The 19,944-nt window shown below is 41.7% G+C and overlaps 1 protein-coding gene across 1 annotated transcript; it reads right to left on the bottom strand.

The window, feature by feature from the left end:
• Positions 1–1,189: 1,189 nt before the first annotated feature.
• Positions 1,190–19,944, bottom strand: TMEM19 (transmembrane protein 19). Its single transcript, XM_038550019.1, has 6 exons — positions 19,783–19,944; positions 18,441–18,554; positions 5,743–5,880; positions 5,105–5,359; positions 4,391–4,600; positions 1,190–3,049 (listed from the first exon to the last, which is right to left on the bottom strand). The coding sequence occupies exons 1-6, from the start codon at positions 19,910–19,912 to the stop codon at positions 2,886–2,888; spliced, it is 1,011 nt and encodes a 336-aa protein (XP_038405947.1). The 5' UTR covers positions 19,913–19,944; the 3' UTR covers positions 1,190–2,885.

The raw sequence follows: 19,944 nt of genomic DNA, 5'->3' as shown, positions 1-19,944 counted from the left end.
GGGGCAGAGAGCGCGGGAGAAACAGGCTCCCCGCTTAGCAGAGAGCCCAAAGCAGGACTCGATCCCAGGACCCTGGGATCATGACCTGAGCCAAAGGCAGACGCTTAAGAGACTGAGCCACTCAGGCGCCCTGACAAAAGTGTCTTTATTTATTTTTGGTTTACTTTATTTTTTATAGATTTTACTTATTTGAGAGAGAGGGAGAACATGAGCAGGAGGGAGGGGCTGGGGGAGAGTGAGATAAGCAGATTCCCTGTCAAGCAGGGAAGCCCAGTGCAGGGCTTGATCCCAGGACCCCAAGATCAGTCTGACCTGAGCTGAAGGTAGACGCTTAGCCGACTGAGCCAACCAGGTTCCCCGAAAGTGATTTGATTTGATTAGATTATTTTATTTATTTTTTTAAAGATTTTATTTATTTATTCATAGAGACACAGAGAGAGAGGCAGAGGGAGAAGCAGGCTCCATGCAGAGAGCCCGACGTGGGACTCGATCCAGGGTCTCCAGGATCACGCCCTGGGTTGCAGGCGGTGCTAAACCGCTGCGCCACCAGGGCTGCCCTATTTTATTTTTTTTTAAAGATTTTATTTATTTATTCATGAGAGACATAGAGAGAGAGAGAGAGAGGCAGACACACAGGCAGAGGGAGAAGCAGGCTCCATGCAGGGAGCCCGATGCGGGACTCGATCCCAGGTCTCCAGGATCACACCTTGGGCTGCCCAAGTGTTTTTATTTTAAAAATAAAGTGACGTTTATTTTAGTTTCACTCAGTAAAGGGGAAGAACAGATTGAACTAGTTAAATATCCAATTACAAAGGATGCTACAATAAAATACATCTACGTTTAAGAAGAGTCACAATTCTTTGCTTGTAATTCTCATATCCAAAAAAGCTCTGAAAACAGTTTCTCCCTAAATTTGGTGACAAAACTGACCTGACCTTAGGCTCTTCATAGTCTTCAGTCATCACATGTAGTGGTGCGATTCATACATTCCATAGAAACAGCGTATTTGAGAATGGGGGCTACCATAGACTCTTGCGGAAGTCTGAGTAAAATGTATCTCCTGTTATAGTTTTCTAAAATCTGAAAGTTGTGATTCCAAAACATAATTAGCCCTAGGTTTCTGAAGAAGGCTTGTCAAGCAGTGTTTCCCAAAATTGCTAATGATACGGTGATTTTACCAAACCCAAAATTAGTTGCAATAAATATTTTTATTCCATGGTTTGTCATGAGGCTGACTCACCAGGAAAAGAGAAAAAGCATGTTGGGACAGCTACAGGAATAAGCAGGCCGCATCACAAACTGACACAGCAATGATCTGTTAAGTGATGTATAGGACACGGCATAATTACCAGAAGCTATTAATGCATCAAGACAGCATACAGTGCTGCTGCTAACAGTTGTCTGCATAAAAAGGAAAAACCCCACTCTTTTGAAGCTTCTTTTACATAGAGTGCTTTAGGACATTCTGATTTAGTAGTTCTCAACCTGTCTAAAATTAGAATCTCCTAGAGAGCTTTCTAAAAATAACCTATGCTGGGCCTTACCTTCAGATAGTCTGATTTACTTGGTCTAGAGGAGGCCTTGGCAAGTGTTTTTAAAAACACCCTGTACTTGGCTAGCTCAGTCCGAGAGCATGCAACTCTTGATCTTAGGGTTGTAAGCTCAAGCCCTTAAAAAGTCCTACTACCCAGGCTCTATCTACCCCAGAACAGGTAAACTGGAATCCTTGGAAGTGTAGCCCAGACACAAGTATTTCTTTGAAAAGATGCTCAGTGATTCCAATGTACGCCCAAAGGTGAAAACCAATGATTAAGATCTCCTCTGTTGCCTGGGTTTAGGGTGTCAACTGCTCGCTTGCTTGCTTGCTTTTTCTTTCAGAGGGAGATGTATGGAAACCACATAAGAAATATTTTTAAATACTTTCAGCAAAATAATCCATACCATATCAAACTCCTTTAGCATACAGTAGTAAATTATAGTGAAGGACAAAACAGAAAAGTAGAATTCATTTTAGTTGAGTCTGTATTGTACAGGAGCATAACTTAAGCTCAGAATAGAAGTCATAGCATCTTCCAATGAATTCTAGGTAGCAAACGAAAAAACTAATTACAATAGTTTTCCAGTGACTCTAACTATTCAGGATGCCAAATTAAAACAGATTCCTATACAAATTTCAAAGAAGGCTAGAAAATACATTAACAAATATTGAATTCAGAATAATTTCTGCTCAGAAATCAACTGAAATGTAAGGTGCACTTTTTTAGATAGAAGATAAATCTCTTTCACTTTTACTTAAAAATAATTTTTTCGTGCATTCTAATGGTCATATGAAAAAGACATATACTTTATTTTCATTCTAACCCTGAGGAAGGAAAAACAAATGTGGAGTAGCATACTAAGAACTTAAACTCCACACTTTTCACAACTGGAAATAGCAAGTAATGGAAGAAGTCCAGGACTACATTTATTCAGGCTTCCACACACATCAGTTTAAATTACCCAAAACTAAAATTTGGGCAACTGGTACTAGTGGCATTATACTTTTAGTCCCTACACTGGTTTAAACAAAACAAAATTTATATTTACCACGTAGGAACTTTCAGCTCAGCAATATATAGGGACATTATAGTTTCATTGCTTAAGAAGCCCTATTCAGAAGAAAAATATGAATAAGGTCTATGCACACATATCTTTCACTACAAAGAGGTCAGCTGTTACAGAGGAGTTAATGAGAGGAAAAATGTGGAATTTCATCACAATGGAATATGGGAAGAGCTGGTATTTCCTCTTTGCCATTACAATTATTCTTCTTAGGATGAAACTTGGAATTGCAAATTTAGCTGACTTTACCACAGTTTTCAACCTTTGTAAAGGAAAAAAAAAGTTCACTCCATGGGCCAGAAACCCCAAGCAGCAGTTGGGAGTAAGAGGGCAATAACGACCGAAGAAAACAGGTTCACTGCATTGTTATCAAGAATGGGTTTCCCCGCTATGTACTTCACCTCATTCGCTGGGCTGTTGACCACCATGCCAGTGCTTTCGTCTAAACCTGGAGGGGAAAAGCAGCAAGTGAAGTGCAAAGTCCAAATGACTTGACTTAAAAACAGATTAGCTTTTCTCCTCTGAAGAATATAATCTTTGAAAGACTCTCAGGACCTATTAACTGACTTCAGTGGGTAATTATATGGTGAGATAGGGAACCCTTGATTACAATGGACTTTTTTGAAATGTCCTTTTGAGTACACCTCGATACTGTTCTCCCAACACTGCTGGAATTCCTTCACAGGAAGAAGGAAGGACATGAAAAGCAGAGAGAGCATGAAACTAGAATACTAGGCCTCTAAGACCAACCTGCGAGGTCCCTGGGAATAAGGGTCGAGTCTTCAGCCTCGGCAGTGGCGACCCAGGATCCAGCATGGGTCCAGCACAGGGGAGGCACACATCTTTCCCACAGCCAACATTTTTTCAACCCACTCAACATGATCAGAAACTTCCCCAGTTAGAGCCCAGTTTAGAATAAAACCTAGGCTTCTACAAAAATCAACCAACCAACAAAAACATAGGGAGAGTGTGTGTGTGTGTGCGTGTGTCATTAGTGACCTTAGCTTGAACTTAGATCAGACTGCTTCCTCCTTAGTATTTAGATAAGACAAATGAATCTGAGAGAACACTCTGATAGGTGGGGAGCAAAGCAGAAGGGCAAGTATATTATCTTGGCACATGAAGAGAACTGGAAGGACTGTACACAGGCAAACTCCAAACTCCCAGCCTCTTCACTGTGAATCAAAGGAGGAAACACGGTTGGTCAGAGTGCGGAGGAAATACACACCTACCACAGTATGTCAGGACACTGAAGTGACAGGAGAGCCTTAGAAGCCAAGCCTAGAAAATTCTGGGGAAAACCAACTCTCCCACATATTTTGAGTTGGACTAAAAATTCAGTGGGGACAGAAAGCATTATGTCACAGTAGAGAAACAGGTCGTATGTGAACAGAGTCATATAATCATTCTCTCTCAAATGGGCTTGGAAAGCAAACGGAAGGTGGAGCATTAAAAATGATCTGATCCCAAATGTTCTGCTTTCCCTGGGATTAGGTGAAGTCCCCAAAGCAAAAGCATGTGTTTCCTGAACAGCTTCTACTCATTGCTCAGTGGGACTAATTCTCTTTCAATTAATTTAACACACACACACACACACACACACACACACACACACATATACACATACAAAACCCTTAAAAATCAAAATTGTAGGAAAGACTCTATCCTGTCATTCCTGGCCTCTCAAGTTCCTGTCTTTGGGATTGTATTCATTGCCAAGGTTTTCTCCCCCATATTTCTTTCCCATTTAATACATCCATAACTCATAATAATAAAGTTAAGGTCTTACCAGTAAATTGCATTGTAGCTCCTAAATATGAGTCCACAACTGATCCTAGTAATCCAGCCAGACCCCCAAATGCAATAATTGGCCACTGGGGAGCAGAAATGTCTAAATCATTAACGAAGACCAACTGTGTGAGGAAGTAGGTGATGCCCACAAAGGTACCGCCAAGTAGACTGGAGACAAGGCCCACTACTGTAACCCCTCCATTGGTCCCTGAAAAAAAATACAGACAGAAAATAATCTAGTTAACAATCAGCAAACACACGAAATCAAGGAAAGCAAAAAATTTTGGAACCTCTCTTACCAAGACTAATTCAAAGAAAAGGTTCTCTTTCATATAATCCAAAGGCCATAGTCTACTTAAGGGCAGGTGATGACGACGACAAAAAGTGTAACAGCAGCAGCAGCAGTTGTTGATAATAGTAACACGGAAGTGAGGTATATGTTAAAGCACTAACTACGTAACAGGTCCTCAAGAAATACTCTCTCATTCTCTTCCTTTTCCTCTCCTACTGATACGTCTTTGCATTTCTAGATTAGCTAGGACTTGCTAACATTTTCTGTAAATACTATTTCTTATCACCAATTTAACAGCCGACAGCAGTTTTCCAATTAGGGAGACTGACTAAAATTCTTAAAAGGCTCTTAAGTAAGAAACACAATAAATCAGATTTTTTTTCCATGCATTTTGTTTTTTAAAGAAACTTAAAGACTCACCAACTGGAACTTTTTCCCAGGTTGTTATTAGCCTCGGCGGGCTTTTGCTCAGAACCGGGCCCACTTCTGAAGCCCAGGTGTCTCCAGCAGAGCAGGCCAGTGCAGCCAAGAGAGACAGACACATCCAGGAAGCGGTGTACTGCTTGGAAAAATCTATCGGGATCTCCCCGGGGCCATTTTCTATCATGTACAGCAGGGCCAGCTCTGTGGGCACAGCCCCATTGCAGAACACCTGAACCCAATTCCTCTGCCCACCTACACGCGAACAAATGGATAAAAAACACAAGAAATGTTTTCTCCTCAAAGGAAAATCATGCAGTTACATTACATTACACGAACGTATTTTAAAGTTTAAAGAAAGAAAAATGACTAAAATTTTAAAAATAACTAAAAGTTGGATGGTACTTTTGCTTACCTTCTATATTGTTTAGAATGATAGATTTTAATGCTTCTAAAATTCTGCTTTACTTATTATTGTGGTGAAATGATGATAAGCTAAATTAGGCCACTACTTAGTTATTCTTATATAAAATTTATCTGTTTCAACAGTCTAAACATGTTCCGATTATTAGCTTATAACGTCTTAGGATGAAATAAAGATTACTATTTTAAGTGATGTCAAACATAATTCAGTTTACCTTCTTTGTATTCTGAATCCAGACGCTTCTTTATTTCTCCCTTCCATTTAGTGAGTTTTGAAGAAGAAAGGAAAAACATCAGCAAAGAGGTAAAAAAGCTGAAATTTGCAATGGTTAGGATAAATCCAACCACAAGCCCTGAAAGAAACACATATATACACAAAATTATACTTAGTCCATACATCAACGCTGTGAAAAAAAAGAATGGGGAGAAAGAAAAGAATGGGATTTTTTTTCAGTTATTGTTCACATTATAACCTGAAATGTACATCTCCAATACATTTTCATTTTTTACCAACTCAGATATTACCACACAGTAAACTAAATGTTGATTTGATTTAATTGAATTATTTTTACGTTTTACCCCCATAGCCTGGATCTTCTTTTTCTACCTAAAGGCTAGCTTTTTATACTTTTCAAAATTTTCACATGCTCTTTTGTTGAGCCTTATAAACTATGTCAGAAAATGGAGATGGTGTTTCTCAGCTGTGTTTTACTATGTAAATCTAAGAAAATAATCCTGGATTTTATGTGGAATTAAAAAATGGAGTATTTTCTGTGAATGTGATTTTTTTTTAAATAATTTAACACAAGTTTTTTTTTTTAATATTTATTTATTTATTTATTTATTTATTTATTTATTTATTTATTTATTTATTTATGAGAGAGAGAGAGAGAGAGAGAGAGAGAGAGAGAGGTAGAGACTCAGGCAGAGGGAGAAGCAGGCTCCATGCCTGGAGCCTGATGTGGGACTTGATCCCGGGACTCCAGGATCTCACCCTGGGCCAAAGGCAGGCGCCAAACCGCTGAGTCACCCAGGAATCCCCTGTTTGTTTTGTTTTTTTAAGATTTTATTTATTTATTCATGAGAGACACAGAGAGAGAGAGAGAGGCAGAGACACAGGCAGAGGGAGAAGCAGGCTCCATGCAGGGAGCCTGATGTGGGACTCGATCCCGGATCTCCAGGATCAGGCCCTGAGCTACAGGTGGTGACAAACTGCTGAGCCATCCGGCCTGCTCTGTGAATGTGATTTTAAATTTTTTTTTGACTTTTCATTTGTTTCTTTTACTTGGGCAAAGAAGAAAAGGAACATCCTTCATTTTTCTATGAGTGACCAATTTCAAGGAAGGCTTATAATACCTACAGTTCCATCAGGAGAAGGATGGAAGCAGACTCCCCCCTGAGCGTGGAGCCTAGTACAGGCCTTGAGGTCACAACCTGAGCCAAACTCAGGAGTGGGATGCTCAACCAGCTGAGCCACCTGGGCGCCCCCCTCTAGGTAATCCTATAGAGAAAATGCACATCACTGGAATTAGCTTCTTAAATTACTCAGGGGCACCTGCGTAGCTCAGGTCATGATCTCTGGGTTATTAGCTGAGCCCAGGTGTCAGGCTCTGTGCTAGGCATGAAGCCTGCTTGGGATTCTCTCCCTCTCTCTCTGCCCACCCTCTCCACCCTCCACCCCCCTTCCCGTGCCACAATTACTCAGAAAATCCTTAAAAGCCTTTGTTGCAAAATTTGAAAATGTTCTTAGGAGGGATCCCTGGGTGGCTCAGTGGTTTGGCACCTGCCTTTGGTCCAGGCATGATCCTGGAGTCCCAGGATCGAGTCCCACATCGGGCTCCCAGCATGGAGCCTGCTTCTCCCTCTGCCTGTGTCTCTGCCTCTCTCTCTCTCTCTGTGAGTGTCTATCATGAATAAATAAATAAAATCTTAAAAAAAAAAAGAAAGAAAAAGTTCTTATGAGTAAAACTTGGTGCTTGAAGAAAGAGAGTACCCGTGTTTCTATTACCACAATGGTTAGTTAATCCTGTAAAAATGAATGAGACTGAGGATTCTGGGAATACAGAAGAGTAGGGAGTGCTAGGAAATGTCTTCCCACCTAGACAACACCTGGGCTGGCGCATCTGTCTGACACAGCTGTTTGGAAACTCTGCAGTCTACTGAAGGCTTATGACCTTAAGGGAATGCTTGGAAGGGAAACGGCAGTTAATTTTGGTCAATTTTAGGTCTTAACGGTGCACCAGCCACCCATCTACCCTCCCAGCACCACGGCAAGGCAGGCAGGAGTTGCAGGAGCAGCCTGCACACAGCTTACGGGAGCCAGTTCAGGGCAAGAAGGACTTTGTTTCCAAATATCAGGATTTATACTCTGATCGATTGCTGCTTCTGATTATGGAGCTATAGACACAGAGGCTGGCAGCCATTGTTGCACTCCACCACCGCCTCCCCCACTGTTGCAAGCCCTTTCTTGTCTGACTGGAGTTCCAAAGGATTTAAAGGCTCAATGCCAACCCCCCCCTCATTTTTCTGTGTTTTCTCCTTTGGAGAGCAAGACATTAAAGGCTAGGACATTCAAAAGAAATTGCATTTGTAGAGAAAATCAGAAAGTCCCAGTGCATACCCAGGGAAAGGTGTAGGCTCAGAAAAGACTGTGAAGGTCTTAGGTTTACTCCTCAGGGTGATCCTTGGCACAGAGACCGGTGCAATAATCAAAAACAAGACAAAACAAAAAGAGCAAACATTGGGGACATAGGAAATTCTGATTTCCAGAGTTACCACATTATTAGACTTACTCATTTATTTTAAGATTTTATTTATTCATGAGAGACGCAGAAAGGGAGAGAGACACAGGCAGAGGGAGAAGCAGTCTCCCTGTGGGGAGCCCGATGTGGGACTCAATCTGAGGATCCTGGGATCATGACCTAAGCCACAGGCAGATGCTCAACCACTGAGCCATCAAGGTGCCTCTGACATGATTAGATTTAAATATCCAGTTTTCAACAAAAATATCACAAGGCATACAGAGAAACAGGAGAGTATGGCCCATTCAAAGGGGAAAAAAAAATCAATGGAGACTGTCACTAGAAGAGCAAGATGGTGGGCCTACTAAGCAAAGACTTCCAACTGTTTTTAAACATGGTCAAATAACTAAAGACATGAAGTCAAGAGAACAATGTGGAAATATTAATAAAGAGAAACCTAAAGAGAAGCTGAAAGGGAATACTGGAGTTGGAAATAATTCAGTAGATATTCAAAGGCACATATAAGCAAGCACAAGAAAGAATCAATGAACTTAAAGACAAACAATGGAACTCATCAGTCTGAAAATAGGAAGAAAAAAGAATGAAGTGAACAGAGCCTGAGGGACATAAAGGACACCATCAAGGAGAAAACACCCACGTGGGAATCCCAGAAGGAGAAAAGAGAGGGGAAAGGGGGCAGAGAAATTATTTGAAGAAATAACAGCTGAAACCTTCCCAAGTTTTTTTTTTTTTTTTTTTCTGAAAACACCCCAAGTTTGGTGAAAGACATACATATAAACATGCAAGAAAGAAGCTTAGCAAACTCCAAGTAGAATGAATTTAAAGAAAGTCACATTGAGACACAGGACAATCAAACTGTTCCAAGACAAAGACAATCTCAAAAGCAGAAAGAGGTAATAAGCAACTCATCACATATGAGGGATCCTCAAAAAGATTATCAACAGATTTCTTATCAGAAAGTTTGGAGGCCAGAAGGCATGGGGGTGATATATTCAAAGCGTGAAAAGGAAAGAAAAAAAACCTGTCAAACAAGAAGCTTATATTCAGCAAACTATTTTTCAAAAGTAAAGGAAAGGGGCACCTGTGTGGCTCAGTTGGTTAAGCATCCAACTCTTGGTGTTAGGTCAGGTCACGGTCTCAGTGTCCTGGGATCAAGCCCTGTGTCGGGCCCAACGCTCAGCGTGTTGTCTGCTTGAGAGTCTCTCTCTCCTTCTCCCTCTGCCCCTCCCATTCATGCTCTCTCTCTCTCTCTCAAATAAATAAAATCTTAAAAAAAAAAGTAAGAGAGAAATTAAGAGAGTTTGTTATCAATGTTATGCTGGCAGAAATTCAAATTAGAACATTGTAACTTTAGGATGTTAAATTAATTGTCATTGTAATCACAAAGAAAATAGTTATACACAAAAGGAAATGAAAAAAGAATTCAAAAATTTCATTACAAAAAAATTAAACACAAAAGAAGACATTAATACAAAAAATGAGGAACAAAAAAGTGTAAGACCTAGAGAAACAAGTAGCAGAACGACAAATTTAAGCTTCTGGTTAGTAATTACTTTAATCCTAAGGGATTGCAAGTCTCCCCTTCCCTTCATCCAAGATCGAAGGAATATAGTTAAATGCTATGTTTGTAAATTTTCCTTTTTTCCCTCCAGTGTGTTCACAGTACTGATTTAAAATATAATTGGGTTCATCTGCTTTAGTTTGCGTTCAGTTTTGGATTTCCCCTTTTCCCATCCTTACTATTTTATTTCCTAAATACAAAGAACATTAGCATGCTCTCAAAAGTCAAACTTACACAGCATACTCAGAGAGGGGTCACTTCCTCCCAGGTCCCTTTGCCCTGCTCTCTCTATTCTGTTCTCCCTCTATTCTTTGTAGATAACAAACTCTATTGTTTCTTAGTTTATCATTCCCGTGTTTCTTTTTATAAAGAATATATAACGCCATGTTTCTTATTTTCTTTACATAAAAGGCCACATTCTGTATGTGTTCTTTCCAACTTATGAGCACATTTTTAAAAAAAGTTAAGCTGTACGCCCAATGTGGGGCTTGAACTCATGACCCCAAGAGCAAGAGTCACATGTTCTACTGATTAGGCCAGCCAGACACCCCTATAAGCACCCTTTAAATAATAATTTTATAGTCCTCCTTTTGGGGAGAGAACATGCTAACTCTGCTGTTGAGCGCTCGGATCAGTGGCACTCAAGAAATTTACATTCTTTGGTAATTAGGCTCTCTTGATTGTGGCTGCTTCAAGTCTAAATTTGCAGTTTAGGGTACGGGAGGTCTGAAAAAAATTCATCTGGCCCTTAGGGCTGGGGACCGATTTCCCAGACTGTGATAACCACACTGAGCCACTGTTATCATGTGTGGCTCTGTCTAGGCTGCCTGCTTATTATTATTTTTTTTTTGCTTGTATTTCTAAGTACAAATTCTTCCATCCCTAACTTTATTAAATTAGTTTTTTACTTTTATTAACAATTTCCATTCTTCAGGTGCCTGGCTGGCTCAGTCGGTAGAGCATGCAACTCTTAATCTTAGGGTCATGAGTTCAAACCCCCTGCTGAAGGTGGAGACTGGTTAAAATTAAAACAAATAAAACAAAGAACTCTTTGTGTCTCTGTAACTCTTAAGATAAACATTCAATTTTGTTCTATAAAGATTTTTTTTTCTATAAAGATTTTTATTAAAACATTAAACAAAATTATTAATAGAAAGTTAAACAGGTTTTTTTTTTAAGATTTTATTTATTTATTCATGAGAGACACAGAGAGAGAGAAAGGTAGAGACACAGGCAGAGGGAGAAGCAGACTCCATGCAGGGAGCCTGACGTGGGACTCGATCCCGGGTCTCCAGGATCACGCCCTGGGCCGAAGGCGGCGCTAAATCCCTGAGCCACCAGGGCTGCTCGAAGTTAAACAGGTATTAACCATTAAATAGTATTTTCTTAATTTTTTTTTTTTTAATAGTATTTTCTTAAATAATAGAAGAGGGGACCAGATTTCTATTTCTGCAGAAACTCTTTCTGTTGGTTAGTTCAACATTCAGGAACCACAACTACTGATACATTTACTGACTGATCTATCCAGAGACACTCAAAATACTGGGATGTTACTCAGGTTTAGCACATTTTATTTTATTTTATTTTATTATTTTTATTTTTATTTATTTTATTTTTATTTTTTTCTTTTTTTTTTCTTTTTTTATTTATTTATGATAGTCACACACAGAGAGAGAGAGAGAGAGAGAGAGAGAGAGAGGCAGAGACACAGGCAGAGGGAGAAGCAGGCTCCACGCAGGGAGCCTGACGCAGGACTAGATCCCAGGTCTCCAGGATCACGCCCTGGGCCAAAGGCAGGCACTAAACCGCTGAGCCACCCAGGGATCCCCAGTTTAGCACATTTTAATTGAAAGTGCAAGCAATAGCGTAATGCTATATGAAATACTAATACAGCGCTTCAGCTCTGGAGTTCAATCTTGGTTCCTTAATTTATAGCAGTTTGACTAAACGTTACCTAATCGTAAACCTCAATTTCTTGGTTCACTTGGGGGGCTCGGTGGGTTAAGCATCCACCTTCTGCTCAGGTGGCAAACATGGGATCCTGGAACTGAGCCCTGCGTTGGGCTGTGCTCAAGGAGGGCCTGCTTCTCCCTCTCCCTCTTCCTCTGCCCCTACCTCCACTCACGCTCGCTCTCTTGCTCTTCCTTTCTCTCTCAAATAAACAAATAAAATCTTCAAAAAGAAAAAAGCCTCAATTTCTTATTGGTGAAATTAGATTAACAACAATTCCTACCTCGCTGGTTTGCTGTGAAAAGCAAAATGAGATAATTTTTACAGTACATTATATTAGCCAGATCTCGGAAGCCTTTCATAAATGTTTACTAATATCACTGGTAATAATAGCAGCTCCGATAGTAAAACCTCAGCAACACTATTTTTGTAATTCAATACTATTATTGTAACAACATTAATGATAAATATGATTTGTTACCCAATGATCACTTCTTTTCAATTGGTTTTAAAGTATTACAAGAGTAGCACGTGACTACTGGAGGGGAAAGCCACAAACATGAAGTATACATAGTAAAAATCAAAATGTGTCTGTGCACCCCCATCCTCTCATCCCTTCTCTACAGATAGTCACTGTCAACAATTTGTTCCACTGTCTTTAAACAAACACAGGGTAGGATGGCCCTAAAACACCCTACACTGAAATGCTGCAAATCATCTACATCCTTTTTACTTCAGCTGCCTTAAAATACCACGTGAAGTGATCAGTGTTCCTGTTGACGACAGGTTCAGAATGAGAAAGTAAACTGAAGTCAATGTACTGTGAAAGAATGATATTTTTCATGTAGGCTAAAAATATCTTGGTTATTTTTTTGCAACTTCTTGCTATCTCTCAACTCTTAAATTAGTAACTGCTATCTCGAGTTCCTATCTATTCCATCTCCCTCTGGAGTCTAATGGTCACTGGTAAGAGCTGATATGCACAACAGGGTGCTCTCAAAGCACTTCAAGATTCAAGAATTATGGCTGTCTCCTGAGTTTTAAATAGGTAAATTCTGAACTTAACAGAGCCATATGCGGAAGTAAAACACAGTCTACAAATGTCTCTAATAGCAGGTGTAGAGTTATACCATAAATTTCAACTAAGGTGACCTAGGCATAATAACCCTGAGAATCAGAAAAGGGAAAGGCAGGACTAGAATTTTAAAATTTAGTAAGTTCAAATCGAATCAAGTGTTATCACAGGTAATCTACCTACAGCAAGGCTGTGGGAATCAACACAAGGGTCATTAACCCAAAATACAGAACATGATGGCCAAAGAACCAGAAGTTGGCATAACTTGTTGAATCCTGTACAAGAGATGGGACCCTTTGACCTCAGGACTGGCAGTATGTGACACAGGAAACTGAAGGACTCCATAAACATCTGCTTCTGCTCCTTCTCCTCTATTCTTGCTAGGACCTAAACTCCCACCTTATACGTGCCTCATAATGCAAACAGTGTATGTCCTCTTTGTAAGGGACAGGAGTCAAGGATTTCTCTGGACTTGATAACTTCTAAGGAAGGACAAGGTGAGAATGACCCGAGGAAGCCATCACATGCATATTCTAGACCACCTGGCATCTGACATCTATGCCAAGACTCCCGACTCCAAGGAATAACACCTAGGCCCTCACCTTTGTTCTAACACACGATGGACCACAGACCTCAGTAAAAACCTCTGGCCCCGAACAAAGATGTGACTCTCTTTTCTTGAGTCTCCCAGACACTGTAACAGCACTCTTTCTACATCTTCAATAAATTCTGCTTTCACCTCCTGCTGGCTCACCTTTGATTTCTATCCTGCAGCCAGGGACTCTGCTGGCTAGTCCTGTGGGACCCCTCCAGATCCTAGACCTGGCCTGCCAGCAACATATTGACTATTTCCCAGACTCAGTACTCACCAAAAAAACTTTATAGTTATAAGCTGACTTCTAATATGGCCTGACTTCAACAGAGCATGCAATGGACTAGTTCTATAAATATATTTAAAAGATATACTTCATTATTATCATTATTATTAAAGTACGCCCCCTAAGCCCAATGTGGGGCTTGAACTCACGACCCTGAGATCAAGAATCACACTCTACTGACAGCCAGCCAGGCAGCATGACTAGTCTCTATTTTATCAGATGGACAAAGTGGCATTCTGACGCCTAAACCAGTGCCTGTGACAACATAAACTGGTTTTCTTAGGTCTTCGTCAACTGGGTTCCTGACAAAACAAGGCTTCTATTTCAGAAAGACTGAACACCAGATCTAACTATGGTGACCCAAAAGAGGTAAGGCCACTCTTGTGAGAATGAAGCACAACCACTGGGCTTTCTAGATAATTCTCCGTTTGCGTGCATTTTCACTACACTTACAGCATTTATTTATAGGGATTAAATGCCTCAAACCCATCTCTTTTATCATCTCTGTCCCCTAACTAACCCGTAAGCTCTCTGATGGTGGGATTTTTATCCATTTTGTTTACTACGAAATCCTAAGTGCCCAGAACAGTGTGTGGCATACAGGAGACCCTAACTATACATTTGCTGAATGGATGGATGGATGGATGAATGAATGAAAGAAAAAAATGGTAAGCCACTAAGAGTCTTCGTAAGTGGAATTATATTTAAATTTGTCAAGTCAAAAATCTGATGGCAGATAGTGAGTTCAAAGAACACAATGAAAGACTGTATGACACCTCCTTGGAGCAAATCATCTACACAGTGCTTTACGGTTTATAATCACTTTTCCATATATCCCCCCATGTGATTCTCCTTATTCTAGAAATAATCTCTCAAAGACACCAGAGACTTTCACTTCAGCGCCCATCTAAGCACTGCCTCAAGCCCTGTCCCTTCTATCAACACTAAGGTACGTGTTCCTGTGTCACGGGGGGCTCCTTGAACACCCGCATCCTGAGGAAGTTTGGAAACTCTCCCCAACCCCAAGCACCTGAAGGCACGACACAGCAAAACACGGTGAGACGCCCAGGACTGTGAACAGCAGTCATGGGAGGTGAACAGTAACAGTAACATTCATAAAATGCTTCCGGGTGCCAGGTACTATGCTAAACTTTTCACATGGAAACTCTTCACAGTAGGTCAATGCTGTAGATAAAATCATTCCCTCTCATTGTACGGATGGAAAAGTACAATGCTGAGAGCTTACGTAATTTGTAGTCCTACTACAGGAAGTACTCCCAAGGACTGTGTATAATATGAGTTAGCATCACAGTTTTTTGTCCTTAAGGGGCGAAAAAAACGCTCTCAATAAAAGATACCAATATTCATGGAATGAAATGATCAATATACATATATTTCCTGAGCACTTATTCAAAGCATGGGACACAGAAGCGGAAGATGCACTCCCTGTCTTCAAAGAGTTTATAACATGGTGAAAGCAGATTAAGTCACTAACGGCGAATGTTTATATAAAGCCTTACAGTGTAAAAAGATGTCCCATACATTATCCTGTTGGACCCTCACCAATAAGCCCTAAGAACTATTTCATAAGGGGTGAAGGGAACTCAGGATCCAAGGAGTCAGGAAATGTGGTAGAGTTCACAGAGACAGCAAGTGGCAGTCCCAGGATTCAAAATACATACCTTCTCATTCTACATCAAGCTAGCCAGGAGAGGCGGAGAGGGCTAGAAGGCAGCAAAGGAAATGGTGGCAGGAAAGAGACTGAAGTGGCGGAGTCCTGGGGTGTCCTGGGGTAGCTCAGGGGTTACGCAGGCCTGCAGCTGCCCCTGGCTCAGGTCAGGATCTGGGAGTCCCTAGGCCCAGCCCCGGAGTGGTGTGGAGGGCAGCTCAGCAGGGCGTCTGCTTTTCCCTCTCCCACTCCCCCTCCCCCTGCCTGTGCTCTTTCTCTCATTTGCTTGCTCAGTGTCTCAAATAACTAAAGTCTTTAAAAAAGAAAAGTAGAGATCAGGAAAGGAAGAGAAGCAGGGCAATATACAACACGGCAACCACAGAAAGACAGAATTTCAAGAAGGACTGGACCCTTCTTTCTACGGGTCAAGAACAATAAAAACCAAGGCAAGACTACCCGAGAAAGGACATTAAAAAATAAACATATTTTATTTATTTATTTATTTATTTATTTATTTATTTATTTATTAATTTATTTGAAAGAGAGCGAACCTACAAGCAGGGGGGAGGGGTGGAGAGGGAGGGAGATGCAGATTCCCTGCTGGCAGGGAGCCCGAGGGCCAGGGGCTCCAGCCCAGGACTCAGAGACCTCAACCTGAGCCAAAGGCAGACGCATAACCAACTGAGCCACCCAGGTGCCCGGAGAAAGGCTATTTTTTTTATAAAGCATAACTCTGTATAATCATATTCAAATAGAGATGGTTCAAATTATTTGCTCTAAATGAGCGAATACTTTCAAAGTGCTAACAGCAGTGCCTGGTACACAGTATGCACAGCATGAACATTTGCTAAGTAGATAAATCATAACCATTCCTAGTATCCATTATATGGTAAGATAAGATGTAAGAATGTCAATATGTCGGTTAACTGCAATTCTCAACTACGCCGCAGAAGGAAAAAAAGACCTTGAAAGATGTTTCTCAATTATGAAGAGAATTAGCATGTTTCTGAAGAACTGTACATAATAGTAACAAGCACCCAATAAATGTTGGCTATGTCTGTGCTCTGAGCTAAGAAGTTTTGTAAGATCTTATTTATTTATTTGAGAGAGAGAGAGAGAGAGAGAGGGAGAGCGCCAAGTGTGGGGTGGGGGAGCAGAGGGACAGAGACAAGCAGACTCTGCGGGAAGCCCAATTCAGGGCTCAATCCCAGGACCCTGAGAATATGACCTGAGCTGAAATGAAGAGTCGGCATCCAATCCACTGAGCCACCCAGGTGCCCCTGAGCTAATAACTGTATAGTGATAACCTGATTTTATTCTTACTGCAACCTGTAAGAGGTAGGTCAAGGCTTCAAAGGGCCTGAAGCTTATAAATTAAAAAAAATAAAAAAATTTTAAAAAAGAATACAAAATTATGTCCACCTTTGTAAAGTTTACAAAACCACAGGACCACGAGAGCACACTGCTAGGGCTCTTCCCAAGGCCTTGGAGGGTACCAATTGCAAGTAAAGATGCCATGGTTTCCCTCAGGTCATGATCTCAGGGTCCTGGGATCCAGCCCTGCGTTAAGGTCTTCACTTAGCGGGGAGTCAGCTTGGGATTCTTACCTTCCCTCCGCCCCCTTGGCATGAGCTCTCCCCCAAACCAATGCACTCTCTGCTCTCCAAAATAAAGAAGTTAATATATATATATATTTTTTAAAGATTTTATTTATTTATTCATGAGAGACACACACAGAGAGAGGCAGAGACAAAGGCAGAGGGAGAAGCAGGCTCCATGCAGGGAGCCCAATGTGGGACTCGATCCTAGGTCTCCAGGATCAGGCCCTGGACTGAAGGCGGTGCTAAACCGCTGAGCCAACTGGGCTGCCCTAAAGTAGTAAATCTTAAAAAAAAAAAAACACCTTAACTGTGTCCCGCTTAAGCCCCCTATTACCTGGTCCTTGCCTACATCTTTATTTTTTTCTCTAGTTTCTTTCTTTTCTTTCTTTTCATTCATTCATTCATTAACTATCTTCCAGTCAAAATGAGCCTTATTCTCACACCTGAACAGGCCAGGGTGTAGGTCAGGGTCCTTGCACATGTTATTCTGTTAGCCTGGAACACGCTTCTCTCAGACCTTCTCATTGCTGGCTTCTTCAGGTCTTGGGTCAAACTACCTCCTTAGAGAAAAGGGTTATGCTTGACCCTATCTACAAAAGAACACCTGTATCCCCCAACACACACACTTTATTATCTTAATTTTTCTCATGAACTATTATCATTATATATCAAGTTTTATGTATTTTATTACCTAGCTGTTCTAAAGAATAAAAGTTCCGTAAGAACTTGAAGCCTTGTCCTTATTCACAGCCACAACCCTAGTCTCTAGCAGAGCGCTCAATAAATATGTCCTGGGCAGCCCGGGTGGCTCAGCGGTTTAGCGCCACCCTCAGCCCAGGGCCTGATCCTGGAGACCCGGGATCGAGTCCCAAGTCGGGCGCCCTGCATGGAGCCTGCTTCTCCCTCTGCCTGTGTCTCTGCCTCTCTCTCTCATGAATAAATAAATAAAATCTTTTAATAAATAAATATGTCCTAAAATAAAAAAAACTTGGCCTATTTCTAACTCACTTCTGAAAAATAAATCTAGGATATTTAGCTTGGACCACTTTGCTGGAGGCTTCTAATAGCAATTTTCAAGAGTGACTCTTTCCAACAGCTTCTCTACTGTACACCTAACAGGAGCGTGCCCATGTTTCTGCTGCAGATAATATAACTAAAAGAACAGAATAATCAAGGAACTCAAAAAAATGTATCCTATTAATCTACTTGTATCAATAACAAGGTTAAATCTGTACACTGCAGTGAGTATCAGTATCTGAAATTTTGACACAACAGGAATGCTGAGCAGTAAATAACTTTATTGTTGTCTAACATACATAACCGGGTTTATGATCTTATATATTCAGAATTTAGAAAACATGAGTGTAAATTATAGAAGCAAACACTTGTTATAGAAACATTCAAAAGAGAAACATACCTCCTAAGGCCCCACTGTGGTCTAGACTTTTCTTTTTAAAGCCATTGGAGACGATCAAAACAGGAACGACGACAGAGAACAGCCAACGCCAAGGAGAAATAGGCTGTAAATTGCCTAAAAAATTAGAACAAATTGTGTGAAGCCCACACAGGTGAGTCTTGGCTGTAAGCCTTGATAACTGCGTTCCCGATTAAGACACTATGGTAAGCAGGGAAGCTGAGACAAAGTCACCAAAGCAAAAGGGCTATGTTGAGACTTGCATGTTTACCAAAGAGACAATCCTTCTGGGGAATGACCACGTAGGTTCCGTCCAAGTTTCAATGTTTCCTACGTATCTGGAGATTGGAGATGAATCTGTAGCTCCCCATTGTTTGGGAAGAGGCACGTATTAAATCGCAAGAGTTGTACAGAGCAAACTACTTTCTTACTAGGATCCAGTTATCATTCTTTCTGTCTTTCAGAGAGATTTTATTTTTTTGAAGTATCACTCTTACAGGCTACGCACCTGCACTCAACAAATTAGGAACTGAGCTTTCCAAAGGCTGCATCCACCCCACAGAGGTTTTCTTCTGTTTGGCTAAGCGTGATGTTTTCAAACCATCGGGAATCAATACTTAAAGGTTAGGAGATTTCACATAAAAATCCAGAACCTTGGCTTCTGCTTTATTTATTTTTAAATTTTATTTATTTTCTTTTTAAAGATTTTATTTATTCATGAGGGACAGAGAGAGAGAGAGAGAGAGAGAGAGGCAAAGACACAGGCAGAGGGAGAAGCAGGCTCCATGCAGGGAGCCCTAAGTGGGACTCGATCCCGGGTCTCCAGGATCACGCCCTGGGCTGAAGGCAGGTGCTAAACCGCTGAGCGACCCAGGGATCCCTTTTTTATTTTTATTTTTTTAAAAGATTTTATTTACTTATTCATGAGACACAGAGAGAGAGGCAGAGACCCAGGCAGAGGGAGAAGCAGGCTCCCTGCAGGGAGCCCGACGTGGGACGGATCCTAGGACCTGGGGTCACGCGCTAGGCCGAAGGCAGGTGCTCCACCGTGAGCCACCCAGGTGTCCCTAAAAATGTCCTTTGAAACAGGTTTAACTAGTATTACCAGAAGCAGCATTTATGAAAGGCTCTTTTGTTTGATTTTACTTATTAGAGAGGGAGCACAGGCTGGGGGTGCGGTGGGGGCGGGGGAAGGCGACCGATCCGGGGCCCGGGGTCACGCCCTGGTGTGAGGGGAGGCGGCGCCGCACCGCCGAGCCCCGCGGGGCCGCATCCCGCGACCCGGGGTCACGGCCCGGCCCCCAGCCCCGCCGCAGCCCGGGGCGCCCGGGGCCCCGCTGCTCACCGTAGTAGGTGCTGGCGGTCAAAGACACGACCCAGAAGGCCAGGGAGATGCAGAGCGCGAGGCTCAGCAGCGCGACGTGGGCGATCATCCTCAGGCACCGCGTGCGCGCGCGGCCGGCGGCGTCCGACATGGGCTCGGGGCCCGGGGCCGACTCACCGGGCG

Source organism: Canis lupus, chromosome 10 (assembly GCF_011100685.1).
Source record: "Canis lupus familiaris isolate Mischka breed German Shepherd chromosome 10, alternate assembly UU_Cfam_GSD_1.0, whole genome shotgun sequence".
In the NCBI taxonomy this organism is placed as follows: Eukaryota; Metazoa; Chordata; class Mammalia; order Carnivora; family Canidae; genus Canis; species Canis lupus.
This window is presented reverse-complemented; position numbering and strand designations above follow the sequence as displayed.

Excerpts from the sequence above, each read along its gene's own strand:
- TMEM19 (XM_038550019.1), bottom strand. The coding sequence starts at position 19,912 with ATGTCGGACGCCGCCGGCCGCGCGCGCACGCGGTGCCTGAGGATGATC. Across the intron at positions 5,360-5,742 it reads GGATTCAGAATACAAAGAAG|GTGGGCAGAGGAATTGGGTT; the intron begins GTAAACTGAATT and ends GTTCGCGTGTAG. Across the intron at positions 4,601-5,104 it reads CTGGGAAAAAGTTCCAGTTG|GGACCAATGGAGGGGTTACA; the intron begins GTGAGTCTTTAA and ends ATTTTTTTTCAG.